Source organism: Capricornis sumatraensis, chromosome 1 (genome assembly GCF_032405125.1).
Source record: "Capricornis sumatraensis isolate serow.1 chromosome 1, serow.2, whole genome shotgun sequence".
Lineage (NCBI taxonomy): Eukaryota > Metazoa > Chordata > Mammalia > Artiodactyla > Bovidae > Capricornis > Capricornis sumatraensis.
The window spans coordinates 240681161-240693801 of NC_091069.1; the positions used below are offsets into that span (position 1 = coordinate 240681161).

Genomic DNA, 12641 nt, shown 5'->3' on the forward strand with positions numbered 1-12641 from the left:
GTTCTTACTTCCCTGGTCATCTGACTCAGCCAGCCTCCCAGCCGTGTGTGTGTGTGTGTGTGTGTGTGTGTGTGTGTGTGTGTGTGTGTGTGTGTGTGTGTCTGTGAACGTGAACACATACACACAGGACAGGGAAGGACAGGGTTCCCTGTATAAGGAAACTGCCTTGGGAATCGCCACCTTTACTGGTTCCATGCTGAGCCCTCTCAAGCCTCCAATCAGTACTGCTGGAAGTCAGTGACTGCTCCTTTCATTGGGTGCCCAGTGGGCAAGGGGGCGGCAGTGATGCAACGAGGTGCCGGCATTGTGAGCCACAGTCAACAGGGAAAGAGTTTCATGAGTCTGAGGTTCAGCTGTGTGACCCCAGCTCTACTACTGACTTGCCACGTCACCTGTCCCTTTCCTCATCCTTAGAGTGAGGGAAGAATGACAGCTCCCACTTGAAGACCACTTACGATGCATCAGGCACTTCACCTGCACGTCACTGTCACAGCAGCCTGGTGAGGGTCTGAATTATGCCCATGGCACAGGTGACCAAATGCAGGGGAAGTGGCTTTTCCAAGGGAACAGGGGCAGCAAGTGTAGAACCCAGGCCTGTGCTGTCGAGTCTGCCTCCAAGAGGTGGGGGAGCTTCCAGGGGCCATGGTGCAAGGTGGGGTCACTCAACTCCACAGCAAAGAGGGTCCCAGAGCAAAGGCCTCCAGCTGCATGGTATTTCTTAATGGTGGAAAGTCAAGTTAGGGTCTGGCCCCAGGCGGGTAGGCCCACAGTGCCAAAGGCTACCAAGTAGATGCGCTGTAAACACTCCTGAGTCCCAGAGCCAAAGCCCGGCGGTGCTACTGGCTGGGCAGGCCCGGCCTCGCTAAAAATAGACGGGCCTTCAGGTCCAGCTCCCTGACTGCGGCCCAGGCAGGCTGCTCCCTGTACCCAGCCTCCTCCTCTCCCCCTCCCCTCTGCCAACAGGGCTAGAGCCAGGCTTCTAGAAGGTACAGAGATGTTAAGACTTTCACTTCAGGCCAGAGAGGACGGTTAGGCTGATGTCCAGTGGGCAAGTTCCAAGTTCTTGTGGGGCCATAATGGGGCAGGGGTCCTGACCTCAACATCCTACACATCTCCTTCTAACGGAGGGAGCTGTCGACCTCCAAGCCCACTCGGGGAAAGAGTGGCGCCAAGGGCAAAACTCGGCCAATTTCGCCGCATCTTGCAATGGAATCTGAAGCCCCCTTGCCGTTTCTCTTTTACTGCACTGATTCTCCCCGTTGACAGCACTGCGCGGTTTCTGTGTTTGCTGCGGCTTTCTGAGGTCTTCTGCGGACTATCTCGGGGAGGCCCCGGGGATTGCGGGATGAGGCAGTGGCCGGGAGGCAAGGGGCGCGGGGAGGGAGGCTCCGGAGCGCGGACGGCCAGGGATTTCCTTTCAAAGGTGACTTAGAGCCGCTTCATAAGGGTAGCGCCCTCCCGGGCGGGCCCTAATGGCGAGTTTGGCAGAGTCAGCGAAACGCAGCGCCGCGGCCGGGCGGCGGGGAGCGCCCTCTCCCGCGCCCTCGCGGTCTCCCGCGCAGGGCAGCGGCACGCACGGGCCATTTGCAGCGCAGGCAGGCTCGCGAGCGGCCGCCGCGCACCGGCCGGAGCGGGGGGCACCATGGAGCTGAAGAAGGACAGCAACGCTGTGTCCATCGACATGCTGCTGATCGTGCACTCGGAGAAGCGGCGCGCCGCTCAGGGCGCGCACTCTGACCGGCCGGCGGACCCGGGCGCGCCGCCGCAGCGCAGAGGAGGTAAACCGCGCTCGGGCCGGCCCGGCCCCCGGTCCCTCGACCTCCTCGCCCCAGGGCCTGCCCGCCGGGGGGCGCCCCAGGCGCCCCCGGGACGAGGTCAGCGAGGCCGAACTGCTCCCCAAAGCTGGCTGCGCCTCCGCGCTGCGGCTCTGGCGTCCTGTGGCAACGCGTAGCCCCGTGATTGCCCCGGGTTGACTCCCCGTGCATGCCTGCGGTGCTTCCGTCACCCCGGGAGCCAGTTTCCTCTTGGTCACTCTCTGAAGGGTGCAGATCAGGTTGGAAGATGCCCTGGAGGAAAAGGACCAGAGCCTCAGGCCTGAATCCTGCGTGCCCGAGGCCTGCTCCCCACGGGCCACATTGCAGGGCGCAGGGGACCCCGGGGAATTCGTGTACTGAGTCAGAAATTTTGAGATGGGGCCCTCCCTTGGTGTCCTTGCACAAATCATGGCCTCACTTCTTGAGCCCTCTCCCAGCTTCCAACAGTAGAAGGCGTGCAAGGTGTGAAAGGCACACAAGCTGGGGTGGCTGCTCTCCCCACTTTGGCTTAGCTATGATCCTAATTGTCCTGTAGACTTTCCGGGGAAGGAGATACTGGTAAAATAAAGCGACTGTTCCCAGAGTGGTTGTGGAAAGCAGGACCCTGGCCCCTGTACTCTCCAGAGAACAGGAAACAATGTGAGAAGGTGGAAAGGGATATTATTAGAGGTTAAATCGGCCCCTCAGACATCTGGGAGCCCCGAGTCCCCGTCTCTGAGGAAGCCCTCAGGAGCTCTTGAGGAGCCTGGAGTGCGGTGCCCTAGACGGACTGTGCCCTGGCTCTTTGGAAGTGAAGTTTCACAGCCCTCAAGGTAAAACTTCTGCCTCCCGTCTCCCTTCCAGCTCCAGTGCTCCTCGAAGTCTGTCCCCAACTCTTCTGTCCCCACAGCCCCTGTGCACATTGAATACGTGCCTTCCACCCACCCTGCGGTAGCAGCGGAGCCATGGATGGCTCTGCCCCCCACCCCCACCCCAGGCCACGCAGGCTGCAGCTGCCCCTTAGCTCCTGGTGATGTCCAGGGGAGGCAGGCAGGGGAGAGAAAAGAGATGGTGGAGAGCCGAGAATGTCGACAGGCACCCAGTCTCCAGAGGGATTTGAGGCCTAGCAGTTGTTTGGGTTGGTTGGTTCTGGTGTTCTCAGAGCTGCCCCTGGGAGAAGGGGACACGGCCTGCGTAGGGTATTTGTACTGAGGAAATTGACAGAGGCCGCCGGGCCTTCCTTGACAGAAATGTGGCTGCCCACTATTGCATGGACTGTGGTCCAGAGGGCCAGAGGCCCCCCACAAGGCACAGCTCCAGGTCAGCCCATGGGTCCCCACCTCCCTCTGCTGCTCTGATCACATTTCTCCAAAAGGTTCTGACACTAGAAAGAGGGTGGAGAACATAGAGAAGGCCCTGAGACACCAGCGATGCGGACTGCTCAGTGAAGGGTCCAACACCGGGTACAAACCCTACGTGACGCCAGACCAATGCACTTCACACTCATGATCACGACTCAGAGAAAGAAGACCCCTGTTTCCTGAGCCTTCTCTGCTGATATGTTGCTCCAAATATTTTCCTGATGGAAGTTTCTTCCAAATATTATAGAAGCAGAGAGACCGTGTCATTTATTGACAATCAGACAGTTATGAGCTGGAGCAGAGGGAGAGCACATGGTCTCCAAGGCCCGCTGGACAGTAGTGATGTCAGGAGACCCCTAGCTAAGCCAGCACATGGGCTTGCTTCTCAGGGCAAGCCAAGGAGGAGAAATGCTGAACAAGACCAGCTTGTTCCAAGGCCTCCTGCTGGTGCACAAAAATCCAAAACACACCCCTCCCCCTCTTCCAAGTGTGTCATGTCCTCTGGTCTGCTCCGCTCCAGGGCCTGCCAGGCAGGGAATCCTCCCGGCTCTACAAAGGAGGGTCTGTGCTCTCTGTCAGAAGAGCGAAGCTTGGTTACTTTCATGGGCAGAGGACCGACTGAGGGTGTGAGCAGGTGGCTTTCTGCTGTGTCCTTGTGGCAGAAAAGATTAAGAGGGACAAGGAGGCACGGAGTGTGTGCACCAGATATTGGGCTGCAAGGTAGCAGAGATGCCTTTTCCTTTTCTGCAGGGCCCTAGCATTTTCCAAGCCATTTCCTTAGAGCCACGCTTCTCCGAAACACTCCTGAAAGCCCTCAGCTCCTGTTGCATATTCTCCATAGAGGAGGTAGCCTAAAGCTGCCTGCACCAGGTCTGAAAAAGCTTCAATATCTCAGGATTTCTCCCCAGAGTCAATGGGACATGTGCTTTCCACTCCCTGGGTGTCAGTGAGGGTTCTGAGTGGTAGGTCCCAGATGCTGACTATGGAGGGCTCTACAGAAGAGAAGGGTGTCAAGAAAGGATTGGGGACGCTCAGAGTGGTGGAAAGGGCTGGAGATTCATATTGGAGGCTGAGCTTCCAGGAACGTGGCCATAGGCTGCAGAGCAGGACTGGCCTGGTGAGGAGGCCTCTGCTGCCACCAAGGAGCCCTCGATGCTCCTTCCACGCCAGCAACTTGATTTTATTGCAGCTGCTTGCACTGCCAGAATATATGACAGTTCTGTGCCAGGAACTTGACCTTGTGGCCACCACTTCCAGCCGCCGCCAGAAAGAGAGAGAGAGAACCACTTCCATTCCCTTCCCTGTTGCCTCACCAGGTCCCGAGATAGAGTGAGACACAGGTACATCTCAGCGGATGCCTCGGCCACTCAGGGTTCTTGCTCTAGCTGCAAGTGGCTGGGAGAGCAGGCAACCGTCACTCTCAGTTCCCATAAAGATCTATCACTTTCCATCTTTGCCCACTCCCCACCCTACCTTAGGACTCTCAAAGTGGAAGAAGGTTCGCCACGCACAGAAATAGGCAGGCAAAATGAATGTCTTCTAGCAGATGAAGACTCTAGCAGGTGTCTTCACAATAATGCTTCCATACTCATGCAGTGGAAACGTGGGCGTGACAAAGAGGCATCTCCATTGTGAAAATTCTCCCTGAATGATCCTGATAACCAACCACCGCCCCTGAAAACTACCATGGTAATGTTTTCTTTAATGTTTTAAATGTAGAGGGTTGCATTCATTCCTCTGAGCTCTTCTCATTTGCGGGCAGCCTCTCTCAGATCCCTAAAGAGCCACATTCCACCTTTAGCTCAGGTCCATTCCCAACTGGTGCACTTGGTCTGAGTCTCCTTCCACAGAGGGCCTCATGCTGGTCTTTGTCACTTCACAGGACTTCAAGGCGTCGGGAACGGAATCCGGAGATGGCAGAAACTAGAAGGAAATGATCTCTGTGGTAAATTCTCTCATCTTCATTTTATTTTCTTTCCAATCTCTTGAATTCAGCATATTGAAAAATGTCTATGAATGTTGGGTTTCACTTGTTTGATGACTGGCCTAGATGTCTAACCACTCAGACAGTGGCTGCTTGTGTGACTCAGCCAGGCCTCTGGGGCCACCATGACCCTGGAAGATTCCCCTTGGCATCAGGTCCCCCAGTTTCCTGGAGGCTGTTGAGGGGGCAATGCTATCAACTTGAGCACCCACTTGTTCACTGGCTGAGCTATAAAGAAAACCTTGGCATCGTTTGGGATAGTGGATTTGGATGTGTCCCCAGGGGAGGGGCTTCCCAGGTTATGCAGGGCATCCATCTTTTAAAAATATTTCTAAACAGGGAAGACAGTGGCCTGCCTTGGGTGGTGTTACTCAAGGCCTGGAAAGATGCCAGTCCAGGGTTCTTTGGCTCCTGGCCTGGAACCCAGAATACAATAAGATCTGAGAAAAATACCAGCTTCCAAAGCCACTTCTGTATGGTGCCAGGTGTCAGTCACCCTGCAAGCCCAGGATTTCTCTGGCAGTGCCATGCATGGACCATTCCACTGGGCCTTATTCTGGCCCTTCTGGATTCGTAAGCCCAGCCTCCATGGACAAATACTATGGAACTGCACTGGGGGCATGTGAGAATTCTAGCAAGAATAAGACCTCCACTCCCAGAGCCCCAGTAGGGGACTTAGTCAGACCCCAGCTATCTGAGCCCCAGGATCAGATGACTGACTCATCAAATGCCAGTGGGAAGGACCCATCCCCCATGACCCTCTACAAATGGAGAAACAAGACCCCAAATGAACAAGACTGAGCACCTACGTTCTGCCATCCTTCTGACAGTAACAGAAGGAGAGGACGAACTTCTAAAAGTGAATTCATTCATTCATTCCCTCAGTAAAGGTATACAGTGATTGCTTGGTTCTGGGAAGTGTTCCAGTTGTTGGAGATGAACCTGTGAATGGAATAGTCAGGAACGCCTGCCCTCCTGGGGCCATGTTAGAATGATTGCATCATAATGCCATTCACCCCAGCCAAGTCTCAGCACCCTAGAGGTGAAGAGCTTGCCTGTGTCCCCTGTGCTATGCATGCAGATAACTCATCCTCAACACACCCTCCCCCAACCAGGGACCATCCTCAGAGTCCTGGCTGATGGGCATGCATGCATGGGATGTCTTCCTTATCCTTGGGGTGGGACCATCAGATGGGAGACACACCAGTTCTGGCTCTACCTAAACGGACAGCTAAGTTAGCAAAACTGTGCTGTGAGTTCATGAGAATTACAAAAAGAATCAGACCTCCAAGAGACCTGACAGCCTCAGAAGCACATAGCAGCCCACGCAAGCAGGCGTGCCCCGCCAGTGTGCGGGTGCGTGGAGGGCAAGCGGGTCGTGTAGGAGGAAAAGGACACCACGTCTTTGTTACAGCTCCTGCTTCACCTGAGTTGTTGGAAATTCATCTTATGGCTTCTTGGGCATGTTATTACATTAGGAGAGGATTGAAGTATACTGAATTCATCCCCTTTTTACCATCTTTCAGGGTTCCTGGTTTGGGGGAAGATTAGTGGAAAAACATAACAAAACACAAAAAGATATGGTAACTATTACAAGACTCTTCTTAAAGATGTGAAGTGGGTACTAGGTGCTAGCTAAGAAAGAGAATGCTTGAAGTAGTTCTTGCAAAATCACCTAAGAGTTTTAGATAAATGCAGGGCTGGAGAGAGACTGCACAGAGGCCTTGAACTTGGGAAAGAGGATTCCACCACTCCACCAACATATGTAATTTAAAATTAACTTCAAGTAAAATTTTATTTATTTTTTCCAAGTGACATGCTTGAATGCAAGCAGAAGTTAAAACTACAGCTTCTTTCTGCGTTTTCTGATGGTGAGGTCCTGGGTACATACTTGCCTTGCTGGTGCCCAGGTCACGCAGCCCTGGTGACCAGCATGGTGCCCAGCCTTGGAAACTGGACAGCTTTCACCTGAGAAGGAAGCAGCTGCTGGCTTGTACTTGGTAGAGGGTGCACAAGTGTGGATGAACATGCTGTTGGTCCCCCCTCTTGCTACCCATGCACTCCTCTGGCTGAGGTGCTGGCAGGGTGGGGGGAGCCCAAGTGCTCCAAACTTTTCCGAGCAGCAGGTGTTTGGGCTGAGCCTTCAGCTTGCCCAGCAACGGGCTTCCCCTGCTGTGATTGGCTGCTTTCCTTGGTCCTGGCTGAAGTCTGCCTAGCAGCACAGGGACTAATGCCCCACAGCCACAGGGAAACCAGTTGTGCAGCCATGACTATAAATACCCTTACAGCAGCTAATGCCAGCCAATCATCCTTCTTGAGGATTCCCTTCCCAGATCCTGTTTCCTCCACCCTCCAGCCGAGCGGAGATTACAGCCAGCTGTGCCCACAGGAGGTGGCCTCTTTGTCTTCACCTGGGTCTGGCCTGGAGCTCCAGCCTAGCACATACTGCTTCACCCTGAGTTGGCACACACAGTGGTCCTGACCCTTGCCCAACTGACCAACCTCAGCCTTCATGGGGCTAACTGACCTGGTTGGTTGGGCCTGCTACAGAGAAGCCTAGAGTGGGTGGGCTTCCCCGGGCAAGACCCCAGCCCCGCAAGGAGAATAGCAGTCAAGTCCAGCTCAGTGAGTCACCCACCCACCATGACCGGCTTCTGCCTGGCCCACAGCGTGGAAATGCTGAGTGGCAGCTCTGGTTAGGTATACAAGCGATGACATATGAACAGAGCCAAATCGGGCCAGTGCTCCAGAGGCATGCTTGCACCTGTGCCAGTGGTCACTTCCAGGGACAGGCCCAGCAGCCTGTTTGCAGCTCAGCAGGAGGCCAGGGGAGAAGATGGCAGGTCGGGGTGGTAGTGGCCCTTCCCTAGTCTCATCCCTGCCCCTCTGAAGTAGAGGTTCAAGGGCAAGACCAGACCACCACAGCAGCCATACATGTGCAGCAGAGATGGAGGGGAGGCGGTGCTTCCCACGGGAGGGGCAGGGGGCACCCTGCCATGGTCTATGGCAGGAGCTGGGCATGTCTCCATAGCAGCCTGATTCCACTAGGCTCTGAGCATGGCTCTGTGTCCCAGGGACACGAATATCGCCAGTGCATGGCAGGTGCCCTGCAAATGTTGGTGAACCTGAACGAAACTGCAAGCACCCCAACTCCGAGGCTAGAGTAGGAGCAGGGTACTCTCCGTTCCTCTCAGAGAGAGGTAGGAGGCTGAGTTCAGACTTAGGAGACTTTGGTTCAAGCCCGGGGTCTCACCTGGCCATGGGGTCTTTAGCAAAAAGTTAACCAGTCAAAGCCATGGGCCCATGATTGAGATAAGAGCCTTCCAGGCTGCTCCGTAGAAAGGTGTGGAGATCAAGGAGGCCTCACGCTGTGCTATGGAAACTGGCCTGGCTGCACCAAAGTCAGGAGCGGTGGTCATTTAGCCCATGGGAGGCAGGCCCAGCTTTTGGAAGAGAAACTAACCTCTGCTACCCCCCACTGAGAGTGAGAGGCTGTGTGTACGCGGGCTCCTAGGCACTTGCCTCTGTGTTCAGATGTAAGATTCTACTGATTCACACGTGTTGATACCCAGCCTGGCAACTCTCTGCTCTGCCCAGGGAAAATTCCATCCTACCCTGGGCCCCATGGTCACTGCAGGCCCCTCTTGTCTTCCTTCAACAGGAAACCTGGTGGAGAAGCAGCATGCCCAGCAGACCCAGGTCATCACTTCCTACGACAACCAAGGTAAGGTTCTGCCACTACCTGTCCCCTCTCCCCCAGCTCCTGTGTGCCCAGATCTGCTGTCCTGGCCAGAGAGAGTGGGGCCAGGGCTCAGACTGTGGAGAGCAGGGCCCTCTCTGCCCTGGAGATGCTGGAGCACCCTTCCCTCCCCCACATCCCATGGGAAACAGTGAGAGGCTGGCTGTGCCTGGGATAGAGCAATAAAGTCCTTGGGCCACAGAAGCCGCTGCTGTCATCATCATCACCCTGGTTGTCATCACTTTCTCTGAGTGCTAACCTCACGCCAGGCACCCTGCCAGACCACGTACACGGTCATTCTCACGTGAGTTATGCCTCACAACAGTCATATTTGATTGGTACTCTTATCGTCCTCATTTTACAGATGAGTAAACCAAGGCTTAGAAAGGTGGTCTTCTGTCCAAGATTGCATGGCCAGTAAGAGTCAGAGCTGGAGTAGTCTGTTCCCAGCACCATCCCCGCCCCCCACCACCCCAACCACCGTCAAGACCTCAGCTGTCTCTCCTCTCACAGCACAGCTTCTACAGCCACCCCGGGACCCAGCTCCCCACGCCTGGCCCTCCCTGCTTCCGAGTCACAGCAGTTCCCTGGCCTCTCCCCCAGAGACAGAGCCTGCCCGGACAGGGCCCTCCACCCTGGGACAAGTTTAACTCAGCAGTGGGGATTGAGAGGGCCCTTCCTTAGGAATGCTCACTTTGCTGGACAGATCTTCCCAGAAGGGAGGGCAGGCGAGGGCGTCCGCTGCTGACTCTGCAAGGGACTAGATCTGAGAGCACCTCAGGGTGGAGGCAGGGTGGCTCACAGCTACAGCTGGAGGAGAGGCCAGGCTAGAGCCCCACCCAACGTCCACTCCCCCACTCACTCACCTCCCCTCCCTGCAGCTGTGGCTTTCTGCTCTGGATTGAAGGGCCTGGTGCCTGAGAGCTCTCATAGACTTGGGCCTAAGATGTCACCGCTGGTGCCCTCAGCGCTCATGTCCTAACTTGTAAGGTTATGTCCAGAAGGCAGTGAGCAGGAAGCCCTGGAGGACTCAGAGGTTCTAGGGGAATTGCTCTGTAACACCAGCTAACTCAGCATCCCCAAGGAAAGATGCTGGCAGATAGTGAAGAAAGGCCTGTCAGCTCGAGTCCCCAGCAGGAAGTGGCTAGTTCTTCTTACAGTCTAGGTCAGTATCCATCTAGGGCAGGATTCCTGGGACGATGGCTCCAGGACAAACCCAAGGTCACTCAGTGGGTTCACCTCAACCTGTTACCCCTCTGAGCACTACAAAGACAAGCCTGGGCCCCCCACTTCTCTGAAATGGACTGGCAGCAAGCAGCTCACCCCAAACAAGAGTGAGTGACACCTCACTAAAGTGAGTGTGGATTCAGTTCAGTTGTGTCCGACTCTTTGCCACCTGATGGACTGCAGCACTGAGTGTGAATTAGCAACTATTTATCTTGCTTGGTTCTGGCCATACCCCCTGGTTGGGTCGTGATATTATCCCTGTCTACAGAGGAGGAAGCTGAGGCTGAGGATGCTGTGGTCCCCAGCCAGGGTGCTCCTGCCAGACCTGTAGGATAGGACTAGTGAAATGGGGCCTTCCAGTTACCAGGACCTTACCTGTACATCATACCCTGGCTCTTGTGGGCCACTCACATGCCTCCTCCCTGGACCTAAGGCTTCCAGAGGTGGCCTTGGACAAGGTCCACTGAAGATCGGGATGGAATGAACCCTCCAGGTCTTATGGAAGCCTGGACCACAGCGAGGGAGAGGCTGCCCTGCTCTGGGGCTGAGGCAGAGTGCCCACTCATGCTGATTCATTCATTTCACAAAAAGCAGCTCTGGATGATAGCACTTGGGATCCATCAGAGAACACAACAGACAAGGTTCCCTCCCTGTTAAGCTGACACCCGGTGAAGGAAACTGATGAACCTGACTAGAAAAATGCAAGGTGTCAGATAAGGCTGGAGGAGAAAATAAAGCAGGAAGGGGCATGGAGGGGAAGTCACACAGCTGAGTATTCATTTCTGGTGGCTGCTGTGACACGTAATCTCAAACTCAGTGGTTTAACACAAATGTACTTATTGTCTTCAGTGGGCTTCTCAGGTGGCTCAGTGGTAAAGAATCCACATGTAATGAAGGAGACCTGGGTTCAATTCCTGGTTCTGGAAGATCCCCTGGAGAAGGAAATGGCAATCCATTCCAGTATTCTTGCCTGGGAAATCCCACGGACAGAGGAGCCTGGCAGGCTACAGTCCATGGGAGTCACAAAGAGTCGGGCATGACTTAGCAACTACAATATTCTCTTCAACAGTTCTGAGACTACAAATCCCATACCAGTCTCACTGGGCCAATCAGTCTCTTGGTCAGCATCAGATTCCTTTTGGAGGTTCTGGGTGATAATCTTTTCCTTGACTCTGCTGGCTTCTAGAAGCTGCTGGCACTTGTGGACTTGTGACTGCATCACGCCAGTCTCTGCTTCCATCATCACATTGCATTCTCTCTGTAAAGTAGTTCTATCCCGCTCTGTTTTGTAATAATCCTGATGATGGCATTGGGCCCACCCAGATGATCAGGATCACCTTTCTATCACGAGATCCTTAACTGAACCGCATCTGCAGGGTCCCCTTTGCCGTAGAAGGTAACATTCACAGGTTCCCGAATTAGGACATGGATATCTTTAAGGGCCATCATGCAGCTACCACAGGGAACAATTTAAAATAGAGTGGTTGAGAAAGGCATCCCTGAGGTGACATTTGAGTAAGGGAGGTGATGAAGGAGCAGGTCACACGGCCCCTGGGGAAGAGCTCCCAGCAGAGGGGGTGGTAACTTTATGCAACAGGTGACAGAATGATCATGGGAATCTTGGATCTTCACGTGGAAGAGGTCTTTGCAAGATTCATCTGTGACAGGCCTGTGCGTTGAATGAGAGGGGAGTGATTATAGGAGCCCCAGTGACCTCAGGCCCCAAAAGTTATTCTTGACAAATCAGATTTCTGTTGAGGCCTCCTTCCAGGTCACCTACCCTCATCTCCAGGCAGACTGTCTGTGCCTTCTTTGATCAGACCTGCACTAGGCTCCAACTGTCATGTTTCCAGACCTGGGACATCCCTGTTGAGCGCCATTCTGCAGAAAGAATCATGAGTGCCCCTGGGTTTTCAAGAGCCCCATGGAAGCCAGGGTCAGTCAGGCTGCAGGAGACAGCCTTGATCACACCTTCTGACTGGTGCCCCTTGGCCTTGGCCCTGGCCCTGAGCTCTGGCACACTCGCAGTCACCCCACAACTAGAGCTGCTGCTCAGGGCTTCCACCCTGTGTCAGACTGTACCTGGTGTAGGATCTGCAGAGCTGGACTGTCCCCGTCATCAGCCAGCTTGCTGTTCCCAGGGTGTCAGAGCTTACACTTCCTGCACTAATGCTGACTACCACACTCTGGGCAGAAACCTCTGAACACCCAGCCCAGGGCTGTTTAAGAGTTGGGCTTTTTTAGAAATACTTTAACTGAGATTTTCTGACTCATCTACTGCAGGAAAAATTTGAGGGCACAGAATCCAGGTTATAAAGGTGACAGCCGGTTATGAAGAGAGTTAGGAGCATCTTAAGTCAATGATGACAAATATCTGACATGAATGCCATACCACCCCCCTCCAGCACACACACGAGAATACACCCACGCATGTATGCATACACACACTCACATTCATATACACACGCACACACCTGACAGTCTTTGCTAATTGATAAGCGCTCCAGGCAGCCACTTCCAATCAGTCAGAGTTAATG

General features: G+C 54.4%; 1 protein-coding gene across 3 annotated transcripts in view; it reads left to right on the forward strand.

Annotated features, from left to right (window-relative positions):
* The first annotated feature begins 1642 nt into the window (after positions 1–1642).
* Positions 1643–12641, forward strand: part of KY (kyphoscoliosis peptidase) — a 46632-nt gene continuing 35633 nt past the window's right edge. For 2 of the 3 annotated variants that reach the window (XM_068982803.1, XM_068982811.1), the window contains exons 1-2: positions 1643–1778; positions 5037–5099. In XM_068982803.1, coding sequence (XP_068838904.1) covers positions 1643–1778; positions 5037–5099 — 199 coding nt within the window. Of the gene's footprint in view, positions 1779–5036; positions 5100–8799; positions 8863–12641 lie in introns of all 3 variants that reach the window. The other variant, XM_068982796.1, reaches the window with a different exon arrangement.